The sequence below is a fragment of the Bos javanicus genome, chromosome 10, assembly GCF_032452875.1.
Source record: "Bos javanicus breed banteng chromosome 10, ARS-OSU_banteng_1.0, whole genome shotgun sequence".
Lineage (NCBI taxonomy): Eukaryota > Metazoa > Chordata > Mammalia > Artiodactyla > Bovidae > Bos > Bos javanicus.
The window spans coordinates 60,910,606-60,933,047 of NC_083877.1; the positions used below are offsets into that span (position 1 = coordinate 60,910,606).

A 22,442-nucleotide genomic window follows, 5' to 3' on the forward strand; every position below is an offset into this window, starting at 1 on the left:
AGTATACATAGACACATGTTTTCATAGTATTCTGTCTGTATAGCTATACTGTAGTTGACTTAACTATGCACAAAGAATTTCCTTTTTTTTTTTTTTGTATTGTACGGGTAAATGAATATCTACATGTGCCAATACTTCTCTCTAGTAAAAACCTGAAAGTGGAAAGGTTATTACAGGGTATGCATACTTTAGCTTTCAGTTCAGTTCAGTTCAGTCGCTCAGTCGTGTCTGATTCTTTGCGACCCCATGAATTGCAGCACGCCAGGCCTCCCTGTCCATCACCATCTCCGGGAGTTCACTCAGACTCAGGTCCAATCGAGTCGGTGATGCCATCCAGCCATCTCATCCTCTGTAGTCCCCTTTTCCTCCTGCCCCCAATCCCTCCCAGCATCAGTCTTTTCCAATGAGTCAACTTTTCGCATGAGGTGGCCAAAGTACTGGAGTTTCAGCTTTAGCATCATTCCTTCCAAAGAATACCCAGGACTGATCTCCTTTAGAATGGACTGGTTGGATTTCCTTGCAGTCCAAGGGACTCTCAAGAGTCTTCTCCAACACTACAGTTCAAAAGCATCAATGTCAAATGCCTCTGAAAGTTATTGTACAAATTTAAGCACTAGGCAGTGGTGTTCAAGAATATCCACACCCGTGCTACACATGATTTTGTTGAACTTTAACAACTTTGTCAATTTAATGGTGTCTTGTTTTATTTTTTATAGCCTTGATTTTCTTTGCAGGTTATCTTTCAATATGTTTATTGAACATTTGTATTACTTCTGAAAATTAAATGATCTTATTTGGGTATTTTTTTTTTTTTTCTTATTGATGTAGGAATGTTTTATAAACTCTGTGTGAAAACTTTGTTTCACATATTGCAAATATATTCTCTTTGCCTGTTGTTTCTTGTTTTGGAGATCTTTTCTTATACAAAAGTTTTAAAATAAGCTTTCATGTATTCAAATTTAAAAGTTTCTTTCCTGTATGTCTTTTTTTAAAAAATTAGGATGGATTTGCCTACCTCAGAGAACTTAAGCATAATCTTTTATCTGTCTTTTAATGTCTGTATGGCTCTTTTGTGGTTCAGACATTTATTTATAAATATCATGAGGACAGGATTTATTTTTATATTTTTCATATATGTAGCTGATTCAGCTGACTCCGCTAATTTAATCACTTGTCCTTTTGTCTGCTGTTTGGTGCCACATTTATCATAGGCTAAAAGAGCACAAAAGTGTCAGTCCTTTTTAGTCTTTGTAGTCTAATGAATTTCTATAGTTTTATAATACGTCTTAATAATAAGGAAAATCTTTTCTCTTTGTTCTTTAAAAAATTGCCTTAGTTCTTCTTGCACATTTATTCTTCCAGTATGAATTTTAGAAGTAGTTTAAAAAGTTCCCTGAATGGCACTGAATTTTTATTGGAATTGTATGGAATTTATAAATTAATTTGGAGGAGAATTGATGTCTTTATAATATTGTCTTCTCATCCATAAAGGTGATATATATGTTCTGCATGTTCATATGTTATTTATACTCTTCACTGAAGTTTTCCAAAAAGTTTTATGTAATTCTTATTAGTTATATACTTAGGTTCTCTTGTAAAATATACCTCTCCCCTCTTCCCCATACAGTGTCAGATTGGCTGTTCCTGGTGTATGGGAATGATGTTGGTCTCTGTATATTGATTTTGTTTTTAGTAATCATTTTAAGCTGAAATATAAATATAGAAAACAAATATAGAATAGTGCACAAATTGTAAATGTATAGCTTGATTATCACAAAATGAATTTGTTTGTGTTAACTACTACCCAGATCAAGGAACATCATTTGCAGGATCCCAGAAAACTGCTTGTTTTCTCTTCCTTTGCCCCCAAAGTCACTACTATCGTGACTTCAAACAGAATGAAATAATTTTGCCTGGTTTTGAACTTGATATAAATTCAGCTATGCAGTATACAGTCTTTGTGTCTGGCTTCTTTTGCCCAAGAAATATGTTGTTGCTGTATAGTAGTCCCATGTTTGAATATCACAGTGATCATCATTGGGATTGTTTCCAGTTTGGGGCTATTATGAGCAAGGCAGTGATTATCTTTCTTGAGATCTTTTGGTATATGCATTTACACAGTTCTTTTGGATATACATCTAAGAGTAGAGCTGTTAGATTCTGTTACACAAATCCGAAGGCAGGATTAGTCAATTGGTACATAGTTGATTTAACAAATCTTTAAAAGAGTATGACAAATAGGTCTCTGCAAATTGGTCATTACACTGTGGTTTCCAAATAAGGAAGCCAGAATCTAAAGTAAAAGAGACAATCTTAGCTAAGCTAAACAGTTTAGCTAACTTATTCAGTTTACTTAGATAGTCTTACTTCATATTGAAACTCTTTATGTTAGTGCCTTAGTAAGAATGGGGACTGGAATGCAAAAGTAGGAAGTCAAGAAACACCTGGAGTGACAGGCAAATTTGGCCTTGGAATACAGAATGAAGCAGGGCAAAGACTAATAGAGTTTTGCCAAGAAAATGCACTGGTCATAACAAACACCCTCTTCCAACAACACAGGAGAAGACTCTACACATGGACATCACCAGATGTCAACACTGAAATCAGACTGATTATATTCTTTGCAGCCAAAATGGAGAAGCTCTATACAGTCAGGAAAAACAAGACCAGGAGCTGACTGTGGCTCAGACCATGAACTCCTTATTGCCAAATTCAGACTGAAATTGAAGAAAGTAGGGAAAACCACTAGACCATTCAGGTATGACCTAAATCAAATCCCTTATGATTATACAGTGGAAGTGAGAAATAGATTTAAGGGCCTAGATCTGATAGATAGAGTGCCTGATGAACTATGGAATGAGGTTCGTGACACTGTACAGGAGACAGGGATCAAGACCATTCCCGTAGAAAAGAAATGCAAAAAGCAAAATGGCTGTCTGGGGAGGCCTTACAAATAGCTGTGAAAAGAAGAGAAGCAAAAAGCATAGGAGAAGAGGAAAGATACAAGCACCTGAATGCAGAGTTCCAAAGAATAGCAAGAAGAGATAAGAAAGCCTTCTTCAACGATCAATGCAAAGAAATAGAGGAAAACAGCAGAATGGGAAAGACTAGGGATCTCTTCAAGAAAATCAGAGATGCCAGAAGAACATTTCATGCAAAGATGGGCTCGATAAAGGACAGAAATGGTATGGACCTAACAGAAGCAGAAGATATTAAGAAGAGATGGCAAGAATACACAGAAGAACTGTACAAAAAGATCTTCATGACCCAGATAATCACGATGGTGTGATCACTGACCTAGAGCCAGACATCCTGGAATGTGAAGTCAAGTGGGCCTTAGAAAGCATCACTACGAACAAAGCTAGTGGAGGTGATGGAATTCCAATTGAGCTATTCCAAATCCTGAAAGATGATGCTGTGAAAGTGCTGTACTCAATATGCCAGCAAATTTGGAAAACTCAGCAGTGGCCACAGGACTGGAAAAGGTCAGTTTTCATTCCAATCCCAAAGAAAGGCAATGCCAAACAATGCTCAAACTACCACACAGTTGCACTCATCTCACACACTAGTAAAGTAATGCTCAAAATTCTCCAAGCCAGGCTTCAGCAATATGTGAACCATGAACTTCCTGATGTTCAAGCTGGTTTTAGAAAAGGCAGAGGAACCAGAGATCAAATTTCCAACATCCGCTGGATCATGGAAAAAGCAAGAGAGTTCCAGAAAAACATCTATTTCTGCTTTATTGACTATGCCAAAGCCTTTGACTGTGTGGATCACAATAAACTGTGGAAAATTCTGAAAGAGATGGGAATACCAGACCACCTGATCTGCCTCTTGAGAAATTTGTATGCAGGTCAGGAAGCAACAGTTAGAACTGGGCATGGAACAACAGACTGGTTCCAAATAGGAAAAGGAGTTCGTCAAGGCTGTATATTGTCACCCTGTTTATTTAATTTATATGCAGAGTACATCTTGAGCAACGCTGGACTGGAAGAAACACAAGCTGGAATCAAGATTGCTGGGAGAAATATCAATAACCTCAGATATGCAGATGACACCACCCTTATGGCAGAAAGTGAAGAGGAACTAAAAAGCCTCGTGATGAAAGTGAAAGAGGAGAGTGGAAAAGTTGGCTTAAAGCTCAACATTCAGAAAACGAAGATCATGGCATCCGGTCCCACCACTTCATGGGAAATAGATGGGGAAACAGTGGAAACAGTGTCAGACTTTATTTTTCTGGGCTCCAAAATCACTGCAGATGGTGATTGCAGCCATGAAATTAAAAGACGCTTACTCCTTGGAAGGAAAGTTATCACCAACCTAGATAGCATATTCAAAAGCAGAGACATTACTTTGCCAACAAAGGTCCGTCTAGTCAAGGCTATGGTTTTTCCTGTGGTCATGTATGGATGTGAGAGTTGGACTGTGAAGAAGGCTGAGCGCCGAAGAATTGAAGCTTTTGAACTGTGGTGTTGGAGAGGACTCTTGAGAGTCCCTAGGACTGCAAGGAGATCCAACCAGTCCATTCTGAAGGAGATCAGCCCTGGGATTTCTTTGGAAGGAATGATGCTAAAGCTGAAACTCCAGTGCTTTGGCCACCTCGTGCGAAGAGTTGACTCATTGGAAAAGACTCTGATGCTGGGAGGGATTGGGGGCAGGAGGAGAAGGAGACAACAGAGGATGAGATAGCTGGATGGCATCACTGACTCGATGAACGTGAGTCTCAGTGAACTCCGGGAGTTGGTGATGGACAGGGAGGCCTGGCATGCTGTGATTCATGGGGTTGCAAAGAGTCGGACATGACTGAGCGGCTGATCTGATCTGAAGAATGGTGGCAAATGACTGAAACTCAAGTCAAAGTAACTTATATAAAAATAAATAAACAAACTAGAAAAAATACATAAAAAAATAAAGGGAGGGGGGAAATGTATTGGTTGAAGTGATGAAACAATTGTTACCTCCTGCCTTTTTACTGTTTTTGACTCTCAGCTTTGATTTTTCTCCATAGAAAAATAATTTTCTAGCAGACTTTTCCCTCATGACAGCAAAAGATGACTCCTAGAAGCTTTGGGCTTGTACTAAGATATTAAATGACAGGGAGAGATGCATTTTCTCCTACTGTTCTCCTTATTTCTTCCTCAGAGATGTTGATTGTCTTTGCTGTATCTAGATGGATGGTGTTTTCTGATTGGCTAGGCCTGGATCATTTGTCCAGCTTCAATGGGCGGGGGCAGTAAGATGCAGTAAGATCAAACCCACATGAACCTCCTGATCTAAATAAGATTTTTATAGAACTTGGATGGAGTGGTTTCCAAAGGGATGTTAAGCAGGCAAAATCAAAACAAACAAATGTATGTACATTACTGTTAGATGGTATATAACTAGGAATAATTAGTTTATAGCATCATATGTGTTTAATTTGTGTTTTCCAGATTATTGCAAATCATCATATGCAGTCTATTTCTTTTGCTTCTGGAGGGGATCCGGTAAGTATGAATTCATTAAAGTTCTTTTTTTTATAAGAGTTAAAATAAATTTCTATGTAAAGTATGTTAGCCACTACCTGTCTTTTCCAAATATCTTATTACGGTTCGTGAATAGCTATATGTAGCAGGCAGTGAAAATTTTGGTTCTGACAAAAGATTTCCTGTCACTGATTTTGTAAATACTTGGATTAGTGGATAAACTAATAATACTCCATTGTGTTACTAGCCATGGAGTTATCATCTGAGAAGCTTCTTGTAGATAACATCAAATTCATAAAAAACAAGTATGTTATACATCTGTCGATGGTCCTCCCTCAGAATTTTTCAACATAGAGTTCCTGGCAGATCCTCCCAATCAGTTGGGTTTGGCACATGAGGGGAAGCCTATTTGCCATTCTGGCCAGCAGCCAAGGCAACTAATCTAATCCAAAATGAGCAACTAAGTTTTCAGAAACTCATGCAGGGAATGTTGAGCTGGGGAGAGAAACCTATTGTTTCAACCAAGAGGCCACGTGATGCTCAATTGTCATGAATTGTGCAGGTCTGAGTCGGTGCTTTCCCTCCAAGCGTTCTCTGCAGAGTAGAGGGTCATTCCTGGACCTCCAACTACATCATTTCTAGATCAGAGCAAAAGGAGATGGGCATTGAAGCGAGGAAGCCTGTGACCAACCAAGAAACACATCTGTTTAAACCGAGGGAGCAAGAGAAGGATTTTGCTTCTCTGTGACATTATGACATTTTTCTTGTACCTACAAATGTGCAGGGATTTTACCTGATCTTGCTGCTGCTGCTAAGTCGCTTCAGTCGTATCTGACTCTGTGCCACCCCATAGACGGCAGCCCACCAGGCTCCCCCATCCCTGGGATTCTCCAGGCAAGAACACTGGAGTGGGTTGCCATTTCCTTCTCCAATGCCTGAAAGTGAAAAGTCAAAGTGAAGTCTCTCAGTTGTGTCCGACTCTTAGCGACCCCATGGACTGCAGCCCACCCAGGCTCCTCCATCCATGGAATTTTCCAGGCAAGGGTACTGGAGTGGGGTGCCACTGCCTTCTCCTGATCTTCCACCCAGTCAACAATCTGCTTATAACTATCCCCAGCTCCTCTCTATCCACCCGCCATCCAACCTTATAATCTGACCTCAACATCGACACCAAGGGATATGTTTGGTAGCAGAGAGCATCAACTTCCAGAACTGTCACTTCTCTTCCTAACCCTCTATGACTCGACCATCCACGAAGGAACTTGAACACTTTTGTAAAGCAGTGTAAAGTAATGAGTTCTGTAAGAGCAGTGGGAAGAATAATTATTGCCGTTTGCCTTAAATTTCCCTTTTCAAGTTTTAAATGTCGCTATCATTTAAAAATTGGTATGAAAATCCTCATTTACCCTAGACATGCCCTGCACGGTGTCTATCATAGTTCTCCAGAATCCTGATTCTTTTTAGACTGTCTTCATGTGCCTTTAGTTCTTTAAACCAGCCAAAGCATTGCCGCTACCAAAGATAGTAAAGAATTTGTAGCTACTGTGGGAAAGTTTGTACCTACTGAATTGAGTGGCACCTCTGTGTTTTCTACAGGTGGAGAGAAAATCTGCTGATTTTACATAGAAAATGGGTGACCAGAGCCTTGGCATTAGAGGTTCCCCCAAGTGAAGCTTTACCCTCAGGTCAGGAAGGCAAAATGGTGGAGTGCCAGGCTCTGGAGTCAAGTAGACTTGAGTTACTTACACTCTCTTAAGTTTCAGGGCCCTCTTCTGTAAAATGGGAAACGATCCCCCTTGCCTCAAAGTGTTGTGAGAATTAAGTGAAATGGTGCATGTAAACTGCTAGCATAGTGCCTGACACAGAGTGATAAGAGATAACTGTCACCAATATTGCTAATACATGTCTATACCCTCTTAGGACAGTGTCTGAGATAATATACAGCTTCACGGCTAATTGAGTCCAAGGGTTTGGAAGCTAAAAGTCTCCATGACCTAATGTGGTACTTCTTCCTAGCAGATTCCCTCCAAAGTTTCAAAAATACTGAGTGTTCCTTCTCACCTCTTGACCTTGCTCGCCCTCACTTTTATTCCCTTCTCAAAAACAATTTACTTGTCTCCCTTCAGTCAGCCCTGAAGACAGTTCTGGGTGATGCTTTTGTATCTGTATATACTTTCTCCATCTCAAGAATGCATTATGAGTATGAGAAAATGAAATATACTTCTTATATTTCCTCCCATTGTTTGTGCTTTTAACATTCTTTAAATTCTCCCAAATATTTACAGTTATGGAATTTTAAGAGATTCTTTTGAACATGAGGAAACTGAGGCCTGGAAATATAAGAAGTGTATTTAATTTTCTCATGCTCACAATGCATTCTTGAGACCTCTTTCCCATCCACTAAGACAGCAGACAACATTGCAAGCATCATACCACCTCTTCAACTTTAAAATGAGCAGCCAAGCCCCCACAATTGTGTCTTTGCTTTTCAATTTATATAATATAAAGCTCATTGGCACAACCTTATTTATATATAAGATATTTCAAATCTTTTGTCTTTTTGTATAAGAGAGATTTACTTAGGTATGTGTTATTTTTTAAAATAACTGAAGGCAAGTTATACTGACCCTGAGATCCGTTTCCTGTATGATTCACTGTGGGTTATTAAGTGATTGTCCTTGAGGGTATTACAAACATAGACTTTTATTTCCTGCTGGTTGATTTCATCTTCCCTCTAGAGAGTCATACTTCTAATCTGTAAATGGCATTCTGTGTATTTTTTTCTGAGAACTGAGATAACAAAAAGCATCTTTAATTATTAAAATCTTATCATTCATCAGCATACCGTTTTCAATAAAAGTCAAAATTACCAAGTAGCTTTTTGTTTGTTTTTACAAAGCCAGCAGCACATCTCTCTTTTTTAAACATAAGTTGAAATGGTGCTGTTATATCTTCTTTTTAACTGTTTTTATTTTTATACAATTATTAAAGGTAAATTTCATTTACAGTTATTATAAAATATTGGCTGTATTCCCTATGTTATACAATACATCCTTAAGCCTATTTAAACCCTAGAATTTGTACCTCCTCTCCCCCTCCCCTATGTTCTCTCCTGCTCTGGTTACCACTAGTTTGAAGCGCATCTTTTGGAATTCCTTAGGATTTTTGTGGGTTCTCTATTTCAAAAATGATCTCTTCTTTCTATATATTGATCAAATAAATGCCTTTTATTTTTACTATATTATTCCTTAAGTTGCGCTGCATAAAAGCAAGCTAACCACCACAAAACCATGTCTCTTTAATCAGCTTATTTTCTGATCTACATGGTATCTGTTTGGACAACTGGGAAATCATGCTGTAACATCCTAGTTTATGACATAAACTTTGTGATTACATAACCCCTGGTATTTCAACTTTCAACACAGGAGAGCAATGGTCCCTAACCATTTTAAAAGAATATTTGTCCTTACACAGTCCCTGCCTACATTCTCTTTTATTCTTAGTGATATTGTCTGCCTCTACATTTTTAATCTTCAGATTCTCTCCCCAAGGGGCAGAGAAGGTAGACTCTACAATTGCTAAGTATATATTATGTATTTGGTTATGTTTCCTTCTCGGATGCTATCCTTTGTTCTTTAAACAGAAACCTTAGTATCAGTCTTTGCCTGAATATCATACCCTAAATGTACTCTTTTATTTTTCACTAGTACAATCCGTTCATTTTAAATGCAATCATTTTCCCTTTTTTATAGGATACTACAGACTATGTTGCCTACGTAGCTAAAGATCCAGTTAATCAACGAGGTATGGAAAGCAACTTCTAGATTTTCCTAAGAGTTGGTATATACCAACTTTTGAAAGTAACAAGCAATTATTTTCAATATGTAAAGTAATGAGTATCGCTAGAGTGTATTGGGAGTCTAGAAATATTATGTAAATATGTGTTTGAAATAAATAGCCCTGCCAGCAGAGCAAAGGAGAAAAAATTATAGGTGAGATTTCAATCCCTTCAACCAAAAGTCTTATCATCTATTTGCATAAACAAAAGGGAAGCTGTTTCAGTAAGGATAGATGGGCTAGCTGCCACATCCCCAGTGGACAAATGAATTGCACACAAGACCCAAATCAGTGAGGTCATGGGCCTGTAGTTGCCTTGGCAAGTGTGTGCATGTGTGTGTTTATAGGTGTTAAGCCTGTGCCTTGCTGTTCAAGAGCCTGGCATGCCACTCTGAGTGTCTGGCTTTTTCTCATCTTGTAGATCTCAGTTTTTTTTTTTTTTTTTTTTTAGCGTTGTCTTTCCGGGCGCAGGCCCCACTCCACTCTCAGGCCCAGTCGCGCAACGCACCAACGCCACCTCCCTAGATCTCAGTTTTAATGTCTCTTCTTCAAAAAGACCTTCTTTGACTGATAGCATCTACCATCTCCAGTAGTTTATGCCACTCTGCTGGGTTATAATACTTTGTTTCTCTTTCTACTGACACTTATCCTACATTTTTATTATTTTAGTTACTCACTTGTTTGTGTGTTTAGTGTCTGTACTTTCTACTAAAAGCTACTGGAGGGCAGGAACTTGTTTCCCTTACTGTTGTTTCCCAAGCACTCATCACAATGCCTTGCAGGTGGTGATGATCAGTAACTATTTTTGTTGAATGACAGAGTGAATGGAAGAGTGAGTTATGAGTTGTCTCATCCCAGAATTTAGTAAGATTGCCTAAGAAACTCACCTGCCAGCCACATTTTGTGTCCAGGGCCTGAAGTTAGGCTATTGGGCCTCTGTAGACAGACAGGCCGAGTGTTGCTTCTCATCCCTGACTCTGGGATATTCAGACTCATTTTAGGGACGAGTGTTAGGTTGCCTGCCCTTCTAGAGCCTATTAGTTGAGCAGTACCCTTTATCACCTCAGGGTGGAGTTTGCCCCCAAACATTCATCAAGTATATATGGAGTGGAATTTGGAAATTCAAAGAGCTATAAAAACATGAGGCAAAAATGCATGTGCTGTTCGGGGGAGCAAGCTGGTGGCTCAGTGGTAAAGAATCTGCCTGCCAAAGCAAGAAATGCGGGTTCAATCCCTGGGAAGATGGCTTGGAGAAGGAAATGGCAATCTACTCCCAATACTTCAGTATTCTTGCCTGGGAAATCCCATGGACAGAGGTTGGCAGGCTACAGTCCATGGAGTCACAAAAGAGTTGGACACGGCTTAGCAACTAAACAACAACCACAAATACTGGGGAGCAGGTGAATAAACACACTCAATAGGGTGCAGATTGTGCATGAAGGGGGAAAAAAGTCAAAAAAGGACATCTAGACGGCAGATAGGAGAGAGCTAATAAGTAGAGACAATCTTATGAGCAGATGGGTGGAAAAAGCAGTTTACAAAGCAGGTATTTAGGAAGATTCATTTGGCAGCAGGGTGCAGTGGATGGATTCAGGGAGGGGGCAGGTCCATTTTTAAACTATCATGATCATCAAAAATGAAATTGTGAGGACCACCTGCTGGCACAGTACCCAGCACAGCGTAGATGCTCAGTAAATGTGGCCCAAGAGAGCATGACTCGATGAAATCGGAACAGGCTATAAATACTATGCAATACTCCTTTAAAATAGACTCTAAACTACATAATAAAGAATGGATATTGCTCAAACAGTAGATGGGAGAGACAGGAACTAGTGAAGGAAGGGGAGTAGGAATAGAACATAACAAAGGATACCAGAAGAGCAACCTCTTTTAATCAAGCCTGAGCTTCCCTGAAGTTGTTGTTGTTTAGTCACTAAGTTGTGTCCAACTCTTTGTGACCCCATGGATTTAGCTCACTAGGCTCCTCTGTCCATGGGATTTCCCAGGCAAGACTACTGGAGTGGATTGTCATTCCTTTCTCCAGGGGATCTTCCCAACCCAGGGATTGAACCTGCGTCTCCTGCATTGGCAGGTGGATTCTTTACCACTGAACCACCACTGAAGCCCTCTCTAAAGAATGGAAGTAGGCCTTTTTGGGGAAGGTCTCTGAACAACAAATCCCTTTCTTTCAACCTGAAAAGGACAGGGTGAAAGGAAGAACAAATAGATCAAGAACTCTAGATATTTAGTAATTTTGCCATCAGTCACTGAATATCTCAGGCATGTCCTTGCTGTTCAGCAGAAGGGGTTCAAAGATTATGCTTGTTACTAAGGGTAATGGCTTGGCAGGATCCACATGCTTGCTGATCTCCTAGCTTGCTTAAGTGAAATAAAGCAGAGAGAATACGATGCAACTCATTCACTTTGAAATCTGGTGCCTGAGTAGTTCATCGGAGCCGAGCTGCTAGAAGGAATTCAGGGGGATCCTGGCTCGAGGATTCTGCAAAGGCTTTTATGAGAACTGTTGACTGAGCTCATGGATGGATTTCAGAGTAAGAAGAGAATGGACTCAGAAACTCTTCATATAGAGGTTTCAGTGTTTTCTTTCTTTAGTCCCAGCCCAGGTATAAGAAATAAGAAAGATGCTGGAGTCAGACAGGCTGGACAGGAATCATAATTCTTCCCCCATCACACTGTAGTCCTCAGCCAAGTTGTTTCACATCCTAAACTTCAGTTTCTTTCTTTCTTTTTTATAAAAAAATTATTTTTAATTGGGGGAAAATAGCTTTACAATGTTGTGTTGGTTTGTGCTGTGCAACAGCACATCAGCCATAATTATACATACATTACCTCCCTTTTGAACCTTCCTCCCCTCCCCTCAGCCTACCCTCCTAGGTAGTAATAACATCTACTTGCTAACATTGTTGAGAGGAGTAACAGATAATACTGAGAGAGCACCATTTCCTTTCCTGTTCTGTCTTCTTCAGAAAATAGGTCCGTCTGATACCTAGATGACTTAGAAACATAATGTGATTTTCTTGGGCAAAACAGTATCTCCTCATGACGTTCTGCCCCTTTTCTTGGCCCCGGCCCCTTCTCTTGTGTACCTTCTCTGTGAGAAGCCATTCTGTTTTCAGCATCCCCACTGTTTGCACAGCCCTCAAGTGTTAAATCTTTTCCCCTCACCTGTGCCTCTGGACTTTAATTTCTGCACAGAGGTACTGACATAGCTCTTGAGTCCACAAATAATTATTAATCACATACTAATACACCAGAGGCTGAGGTAATCATTGTAGAAGAAAAATAATGACTGGCCACCATGGGTTCATCATCATGGGGGAGAGAAACAGAGCCTGTTCAGTGTGCAGAAGAGGGGAGCATGGGAGCAGTGCCTGGAGCCTGCCAGGTGCTCAGGTAGGCTTTGTACAGTAAGTGTATAAAGGCACAAGTGGAATGAGAGCTTAGGGCTGTGGGTTTGGGCAGTGGGTAAAGGTGGGCTGCCAAGAAAGCTAAGAGTAGTAGAGGAGCCATGGCTGAAAGGGAAGAAACAGACTGTCAAGGCTTAGAATGCCAGCCAAAAGGTTACTGGGGGCTGTTGAAGATTTTGAGCTTTATAAAGAATTATTCCGGTTTCTGCCATTTTACTAAAATTATAAAATGATAACTTTTCTTTGAGGGCAGGAAAGTGGTCCGGAATTGTGGAGTTCAGTTTAGAGGACATCTCACTGGTCCTGGGCAGGGCTGATGCTCTAAACTACATGGGCGGTAGAAGGGACAGTCTGGACAAAATTGTGAAGTAATAGTTCTTGGGAGCTCTTTAGATAAAGAAATTTAGATAAAGCTATTTAGATAAAGAAATAGAAATCGGGTGATCTTGAGGACTTAATGAGATATTGTATTCTATGCATGTATCTCAATGCCTGGCTCATTATAAGTATGCAATAAATGATAGCCATTATTATTATTGTCCTGAGTGATTTGAAGTGGCTTGCCAGTGAAAAAACAGGCATTTTTACAAATAGGAAAAACAATCCAATGGAGAAAGAAGAACAAAAAAAAGTTATCGTATATTTTGTACTCACCACATGCTAGGCATTGTCAGGAATACTTTCTGCATGGTCTCCTTTCATCCTCACAACAGTCCTATGAAGTAGATATTAATGTTACTGCTTTTTTGAAGAAGCAAGCTCTGGGATTGAAAAGGTAGTTTTACTAAACTCACCCAGCCAGTAAGCACCTGGACCAACTTCAGGTCTGGAGCACACACAAAGAAGATTACCGGGCACCAAGAAACATAAAAGAAAACCAGAAAACTTACTAGCAAGCAAAGAAACACAAATTATAAATAGATATCATATTTGTCTTTTATAAAAAGGTAAAATGTGATTTGGAGTTGTAGTATCTCCTGAACATATCTGGTAGGAGTGTAGATCCAAATGTTTCAGAAAGCATACTGAAAATTTGCATCAAAACTTTAAAAAGTGTGAACTCTTTCAAAAAATAACTTTATTTCTGGCTGTGCTAGGTCTTTGTTGCTGCATGCAGGCTCTTCTCTAGTTGCCTCAAGCTGAGGCTACTCAGGCTGCTCCTTGTGGAGGCATCTCGTTGCTGAGCGCGGGCTCCAGCGTGCTCGGACTTCAGCATTTGCAGCGTGTGCCCTCAGCATGTGGCTCCCTGGCTCTAGAGTGCAGGCTCAGTAGTTGTGGTGCACAGGCTTAGTTGCTCCGCAGCATGTGGGATCTTTCCCGATCAGGGATTGAACCGGTGTCTCCTGCATTGGAAAGCAGATTCTTTACTACTGAGCCATTAGTGAAGCCTGTGTAAACAGTTTTGAATCAGCAATTTCACTTCTAAGGAAATGAGACATGTACAAAGATTAAGCGATAAAGATCACTGGTGGCTCAACAGTAAAGAATCTGCCTGCAGTGTCGGAGATGCAGGAGATGTGAGTTCAATCTCTGCGTCCAGAAGATCCCCTGGAAGAAGGCATAGTAACCTTCCAGTATTCTTGCCTGTAGAATCTCATGGACAGAGGAGTCTGGCGGGCTGCAGTCCATAGGGGCACAAAGAGTCTGATAGCAAATTATTTAAATGAATCCATAGGCTGTTCTACCATGCGGCAATTAATGTTATTAAGTAAGAGTGTTTTGAGTTTACCTAGTGACCAATACAGCTTATCCCTGTAATTGCTGTAAATGAAGAATCGCTTCACTTCTTACTTTAAATGTGTGCGGTGCAGGACAGGTTGAATATTTTCTCTGAATCTAGTCTGTGAAGAGGTCCTGGTTTACCTGGACTACCTGGATATAGGCATGTCCTGGTCCTGACTCTATATAAAGAAAGCAAAAAACAAAACAAAAATACAAAAAGAACCCTGTAAAACCAATTTAAATGAACCCAATTATGTATGTTTATGTTTATGGCTCTAAAATATATGTGCTACTGTCCTGGTGACATTGATAAACTGTGGTCTGACAGCTGGCTAGTTGCTTCAGACTGATTTCTTCCTAAGGGCTGGTAGACTCTATGCTTCAGTCCCATAGCACCATCTGGTGGGTGATCTGAGAAGCTGCACTTTTGAATTTCTGCTGCTGCTGCTGCTAAGTCGCTTCCGTCGTGTCCGACTCTGCGCGACCCCATAGACGGCAGCCAACCAGGCTCCCCCGTCCCTGGGGTTCTCCAGGCAAGAACACTGGAGTGGGTTGCCATTTCCTTCTCCAATGCATAAAAGTGAAAAGTGAAAGTGAAGTCGCCCAGTCGTGTCCGACTCTTCGCGACCCCATGGACTGCAGCCCACCAGGCTCCTCTGCCCATGGGATTTTCCAGGCAAGAGTACTGGAGTGGGGTGCCATTGCCTTATGAACAACAAAAGCAAAACTGGTCTATTTAAGCATAAAGCATTAAAGAAGGGTCTGTTATTCTCTAAGAATTGTTCTAGCCTCTTGTCCATGACTATCCAGTTAGGAAACCAAATGAAAAAGAAGAATATGAATCCAAGATTCTTTTACATCCCACTTAATAGAGTACCTGATACTCAAGAATAGAATTGTAGGTCTGTTTACAGACAGATTATTCTTTTCATTTCACAATGAAAAAAACCCAAGTCTGTGTTTAATTCAGACATGGAGGTCAAAGCTCAGGCCCCCCGCATCACTGGAAAGTCAAATTGTTTTTGGGAGAATTGGGATTTTCTATATGCTTGTTTTTCTTCCTTCTCATTAGCTAAAGATTGAGAAATTCTTGACCAAGCTGGTGCTTATCTGAGTTTTCGGAGATGGGTCCAGCAATGTGAATTGGGCATATTTGTATGTGATTCAAAACCCATTCCTGTCTAGGTCATGACCAACCTAAAAAAGAACAAAGAGCATTTTCACAGAGCAGCATATAAGTGGCAACAAAAGCACCATCAAAATGTGTGTGCTCCCGAAAGTGGCGAGGCTGCACCAAGAACTTGCACAGGGTCAGGCATCGTGTCCAGCTGTTCCTTTCCTGGAGATAGGCGCCACTGTTTTTTCTTCTCTTTCTGTTTAATCTTTAAAAAGTAATATGACAGTAACACTGTTATCCAAAGGAGAGTAAAAATTCGTGTTGGTAAGCATCAGCCCAGGAAAAGGACCAAAGCCTCAAGTATCAGAATCAGAAAAGTTGAGAGAAATAAAACGTTTTGGTAGTACATGAGAAGCGGTAGAGGACAGTTGGTGGGTTTGGGTCATTCATTCATTTCTGTATGCCCACATGCCTTGCCCTGTTCCTCGGAGAGTTTAAAGTACTATAATCGAGGGAGGACAGGATTTCTGTAAAGCAGGAAGGGACTTCAGAGATCATGCAATGCCCTGTCTTGGCAGGTGAGGGCCTGGGTGTAGCATACCTTATTCACATAGACCGTGGTATAATTAGCCTGCATCTTATCACAGAGTTCTTTCAGCCACTGTCGTTTTCTCATCCCTCTCATGGGAGATAAACTTTGGTTTTTCTTATTTATCTATTTATTTACGGTTGAATTTCACACCTCTCCCGCTACCTTTTCCATCTTTATCTCAAGACATCTTGTTTATCCTAAGAGAAAGTAAAATTACATAAATTTTTTCCATTTTGATTTTTTTAAATATTTGTTTTTAATTGTTGATGATTGCTTTACAATATTGGTTTTATTTCTGGCCTTGACTTCATTTTTAATTGGACCAGGAATTTATGAGATGAAAAAAATAATTCAAGTGAGTTACCTTTTTTTAGCCACAGTGCAACACAACTATTTTTGGGCTTAACCAAAGGACACATGTCCAAGGGCACTTTATAGGTTTAAGGATGTGAAACCTAACCAGGAAGGAGGAGACCATTTCCACAAATGACCCAAGCGGTCATTTGTACCACTCAGTGGTCATGAAACCTTCCCCGTGATAGGGGCTCACTGCCAGTCTCACTTCATAGAACTGAAGATGATTTCTCACAGCAGTTATGGGTGTGATTCAGAGAAATCAATATTAATTCATTCAATACATACTTTTAAAACAGCTGCAGTGCACTAGTCACTGCGTGACGCTAGTGTGGAGAAAAGAAGGGGGCAATATACAATGGCAATCTGAAAACAGACCAAACATTTTCCTTTGGTAAGAAGGCTATTAATGTATAGACATTGTTAATCGGGTTTTCAAAGCTGTAATGAGCTCCTAAGTCTATTTCAAGATCCAGGTTGCTTCTTGAAAGGGGCAACCTTACAAGAAGTGATCAATAACCCTTTTGGAGATTTGCGATCTTAGCATTGTTTGATTTAGTAATACCATCCCTTGCCTACACACACACAAATGTCCCTTCCAGAAGTTCAGAGACATAAATTCCTTAAGTAAACGTCCAGCTAATTCTGAAATGAGAATTGTCTGATATTCCTTGAGATGATTATCAATATAAAGCCAGGAAACCACTGTAGGTTCTACCATAACCTACTGTTATAGGTTCTGCAAATCCAGTTAGGCATGAATGAATTTTGTGAAAGTGTTAGTTGCTCAGTTGTGTCTGACTCTTTGTGACCCCATGGACTGTAGCCTGCTAGGCTCCGCTGTCCATGGGATTCTCCAGGCAAGAATACTGGAGTGGGTTGCCATTTCCTTCTTCAGGGGATCTTCCTGACCCAGGGATTGAACCTGGGTCTCCTGCATTACAGGCTGATTCTTTACCATGTGAGGCACCAGGGCTTGATTGAATTTTATTTTACTTTAAATAAATATAAAATCCTTCTCAAGACTACTCAGAGCCTAAAAACATGCCTTCATCACAATAGGTATCCGCCTTTCCTCAGGTATGTATCCCTTTTAGTAAAATGTTCCAGTATTGTTCCCACAGTCCTGTTTCACAGCTTCCTTTTTATTTAATCTAATTCCCTAGGTACCTACTTAAGTCATTCCTGTTCTCAGAAAATAGCTGACAGTTTTTACAACATTCTTGTATATATTGAACAATTATCAAGCTTTTCCCTCATTCCTCAATTCTTCAGGCTATACAGACCAATCTATTTTTGAAAATCTTCTCATGAAACTTATTACTGTATCTTGTCATCTTTATGGTTTTAAGCCATCCTTAAAACTGAACTGAAAACTGAAAACTGAACTGAAATTCAGTTCAGTCGTATATTAAGGCCCTGAGCACAATACTATACTCTTATCAAGGCAACCGACATTCCATGTTATGGGGAGATTAATGTATGGTCCCCTGAACACAAGCTTTGGTTTTTACTTAGCAGTAGCAGATTTGCTAATTCGCCTGTGATGTTCTGTCAGCTGCCCCCTCCACAATTTAATTCTTTAATTTGCTGGTGATAGCTAGCCCTTTGTAGTAACAGCTTTTTAGAGCAAGTATCTATAAAAATTTTAATATCCTTTGATGATATCAGTCTTCATGAAATCTTGATTTGCTTATTGGAGATAGTTCTTTAGTAGGATTTCAAAGACAGGGATTACCACACCATCAGTGATTTCGAGTAGCAATGACAGGGCAAAGGGATGGCTAGAGGAAAGGGTAGTCTAAAGCCCCTGTCTTCACCAGCCGCTCACCCCCCATTTGTGAGGGGTGCATTTAGAAAGTTATTTTGTTTCCAGTCATCATAGAGTACCATGCAAAGACGGCAGCAGGCATCGTCTTATCAGGTTGTTGCCCTAAAATCATCTTTTGTATTGAATTCTAGAGCTAACACGGAACATGAATCACATTGTTAGTCAAGATCAGTCTGCTTTTATTAAAGTGTGAGCCCCAAATACCTGTCTTAAGACTGGAATTTATAAGTGTTTTGAAGTATTTCATTGTAAAATGCGAGTGTTTCTTCTCTTTGATGCATATAAAATATGAGGTATGTGATTTCAGAGCTGCAGAAAACTTGGAAACCTACTTCCTTTTATTTACCAGTTCATGTTCTGGAAGTATTTAAACTTTATAAAATCTTCTCTTACTGAAAATTTATTGTAATTTTTTGGTATGTCCTCTTGCAGCCTGCCACATACTGGAATGCCGCAATGGAATGGCCCAGGACGTCATAAGTACCATAGGACAGGCTTTCGAACTCCGGTTTAAACAGTATTTGAAAAATCCTTCTTTGAATACTTCTTGTGAAAGGTCAGCCAGGAATTCTCTGATTATTTGACTTAACCATACTTTGTTTTGTTTTAAAATTAGTATGGCATTTAAAATGGACTAGTGAAATTAGTAATTTCTTATTTACCAATAGATACAGTTTCCTTACAAACTAATAGTGACATTTTTACTCTTCTTCCTTTCTTATTTGTCTAGATATTTCCTCTTGCTTTGTAATAGAATTAGAGGAAACACTAAAAGTGAGAAGGGGTTGACCCTGTTTCTCTGATGTTATACAGAGCTCTGATATAATTAGGTAGTGTCATGAAATGAGCAAGAAGAAATTTCTCAGGTTTGTGTCAACCCCAGATCCCTTGCATATCAGTTAAAAGAATTAAGAAAGAACAAAATCCTAAGAATCAAATGTGTGTAGCAGGAACTCCTGTTTGCTGGTGTGTAGTGCAGATTGCTCAGCTCCAGCCAGACCAAGGGGTAGAGCACGACGTGACCCAGGGCTCGGGTTGCCCTGTCTGCAGCACAGAAAGTCCGCAGTGAAAGCTGAACCCTTTCAGGCCTGTCAGACTCTACCACGTGTGGAATGCATTGAGGTCCCTGGCTTGCAGAATTCATACCCAAGAAATAAAATTCTTGGACACTTGTAAATGCATTTCTGGAACCCCCCCCCCCAATTTATCATTTTGTGTATCAACAAACACCAGACTTGGAGATCTCCTCTCAGAGGTGGTTTAGCACAGCAAAGAAGAGGGGCTACCAGCAGGCTTGATGTTGACTTTTTTTCTAGGGTGGCTCCTGCATTTTAGTGCTGTCTTTTCATTGACGTGTAATGAACCCAACAAAGCTGTGGGTTGTCAGTGGAGTCAACTCAGTCCAAATGGACTTGATTTATTTTTTTCTCATAAGAAACTTTGACTAATTCCAGTTTGGAAGAAAAATCTGTTTTCTTGTGTGTGTGTGTGTGTGTGTGTGTGTGTGTGTTTTCGCTCTATTTCTTAAAAACAATGCATGTTTACATGAATCTACCCGCTTGCCACATATGGTTCTAATATTTCTTTATGAATCACATATACTCCAGATTTGTGCAGACAAGATAGCTGGCCATAGCTCTTTTATTTATTTATTTTTTTCTCATCTTGGTTTATAGTAAACTGAGCCAGGCCCTCTGCTCAGTATCTAAATTTTCTTTGAGCAAAAGTATTTCCGAAATGCTACAGTGAAAGTGGGCTGAAGAATTCAGGGAAAACTTTGTATTTTTATTCGATTGACAAAAACAACTTACATTCAGGAAGTTAGTATATATAAATGTATATGTACATATTTTATCACTGAGAGGAGACGTGAAAACATCACCCATGGCATTTTTTGTTGGCTTACCCCACTTTGATTGTCTACAGAAAGCTAAACAATTCAGCCATCTGGTTGCTTCTCTCCAGATGTTTGACATCACTTAAGCACAGCTATACTCTTAAAGCACGAAAAGTTTTTCAGGGTGATTTGCATGATTCTGATCTCTCTGCATCCCCTACAGCATATGAATTCCCACCCAGCCTCTTGGGGATCCTTTTTTGCCTTACAGTGAGGAGGTGCCTGTGGATGGCCATGCTGAGGAGAGAGAAGATCATGAGTATTATAATGAAATCCCGGGGAAGCAGCCGCCTGCAGGTGGTGTTTCAGATGTGCGGATCAAAGTTCAAGTCACAGAGCAAATGGCTTACTGCCCCATACGGTGTGAAAAGCTGTGCTATTTGGTAAGTAATAGTTCATTGCTATTGTAGTTAACAATACAGTCCTGTCCTATCACTGAGCTTAATTTGAGGATTTCCAAATGCTAGTTTACAGAAGATATCATCTTCCTCAATACAGAGCCAGAGAATGAATCATTGTCGGAGCCTGTACTAAGTAACTTTTACTCCTCATCCCCCAACCTCATCCTCAGCAGGTGACCTCACATCTTACTTCTCTGGAAAGACTAGGACGGTCCAACATGTAATCCTCAACTGCATCCTTCCCTGTCTCCCAAGTGTTCTTATGTCCTCCTTGGTTCTCTTAGCTACTGTCTCCACAGCTAATCCTTCCCCCGAGCTCCCGACCCTATTCCCTCCCACCAACACTGTGCCCTTGTTCTGTCCATCAGTCTGTATTTCCATCTTTATTTTTTTCTCTGTATACCAGTTCTTTATCTTCTGTCTGCAGATAAACTTGGACTCCCCCAACCCATCTAATAATGTCCCACCTCCCTGTCATCTTCCTTTCATCCACAAACTTGTAGAAAACACTGTATTTCTGCATTCACATCCACACTACACTTCCAAAATCTGAACTCTGCTTGACAGCTTGATAGAAATTTCTTTTACAGTGCTCTCCAGTGGTTTTTTGGTTGGTTGATTGTCAGTTTAATTGCTAAATCTATTTCCTTCAATATTTTGAATCTGTCTGTAGCATGTGATACTTGTTGGCTTTCTCTTCTTTTTTTAGACCTCTTCTGTTAGCTTCTAAAACATTTCCATGTGTCATTCATTCTGCATCTTTAGTTGCTGCTTTTCTTTCTTTTTCTTGTTTTATGAAATTTTATTATGAATATATTCAAACATAGAAAACGTTGAAAGAATTACACATGAATACTCACCACCTAGATTCTATAGTTATAATTTTACTATATTTGCCCTGTCATCCTATGTAGCTGTCATCCATAAATGCTTCTTATTTTTGATGCATTTCAAGGAAAGTTGCATCTTACCTTTTTTTTGATCTTGTTTTCTTACATGCTCACCCCTATGAAACCAAGCATCTGTTTTACTGCCATGGACTCCCTTTCCAATGCTCTGCCCTTGGCCCTGGTTTTCCCTCTGACATGCCACCTGTGTACACACTCCACCAGCTTCTTTGTCTTCAGCCATACCTGCCTTTCCAGCTGTGATTAAACTCAACATTTTACCTTGACTCCGAGCCAGATTCCTCTCCTGATGTGCTCAAGTTTATTAATGGCGTTCCTATTCTTTCACTAATCTACAGTTTTTTGTTTTCTCACACTTTAGGCCATATATCAACTCAGTCTTCAAGACCTAGGATCCTACCATGAAAATATCTTGAATCTACTCAGCCTGTATCTTTCCTATTGCATCTTTCTAACTTCTGGTCCAGATTTGCTCAGGTTACCCTGAAGGCCCCTTCTCTGTCTCCGGTTTATTCTTTAAACCCTCCTTCGTGGTACTGATGGATTAATCTTCCTAAAGCATAGATAATGCCCTTCTTAAAGGTGTCGGTGGATCCCATACTGTTAATGAAGAGAGATGTGTATATGGATAATCGAAGCCTTTGATAGCATGAGATTTTTCGAGGATGAAAAGTGAGTCTGGCATACGCCTCACTAGAGTAGGGCTCCAATCTGCCAACTCACAGTTAGATAGAAGTTTGCTAAATGGCCAGTGTTTGTACAAGTGTCCTGGAAATCACACTTTCTGGCTAAGCTTGGATTGAGTCCTGGAATGTGACCTCCCAAGCAGAAGCAATAACCGTCAGGGTATAGACCTTACAGTTCTGACCCCCCACACCCTAATCAGACCC

At 40.0% G+C, this 22,442-nt stretch overlaps 1 protein-coding gene across 4 annotated transcripts in view; it reads left to right on the top strand.

Moving 5' to 3' along the window:
- SHC4 (SHC adaptor protein 4) overlaps positions 1-22,442 on the top strand; it is a 176,695-nt gene that overhangs the window by 128,881 nt on the left and 25,372 nt on the right. For all 4 annotated transcript variants that reach the window (XR_009738738.1, XM_061428842.1, XM_061428843.1 and 1 more), the window contains 4 exons: positions 5,433-5,486; positions 9,218-9,269; positions 18,779-18,902; positions 20,455-20,626. Coding sequence is in view for 3 of the 4 variants with exons in the window: in XM_061428842.1 (XP_061284826.1) it covers positions 5,433-5,486; positions 9,218-9,269; positions 18,779-18,902; positions 20,455-20,626 (402 nt within the window). In the remaining variant the exon portion in view is untranslated. The remainder of the gene's footprint in view (positions 1-5,432; positions 5,487-9,217; positions 9,270-18,778; positions 18,903-20,454; positions 20,627-22,442) is intronic.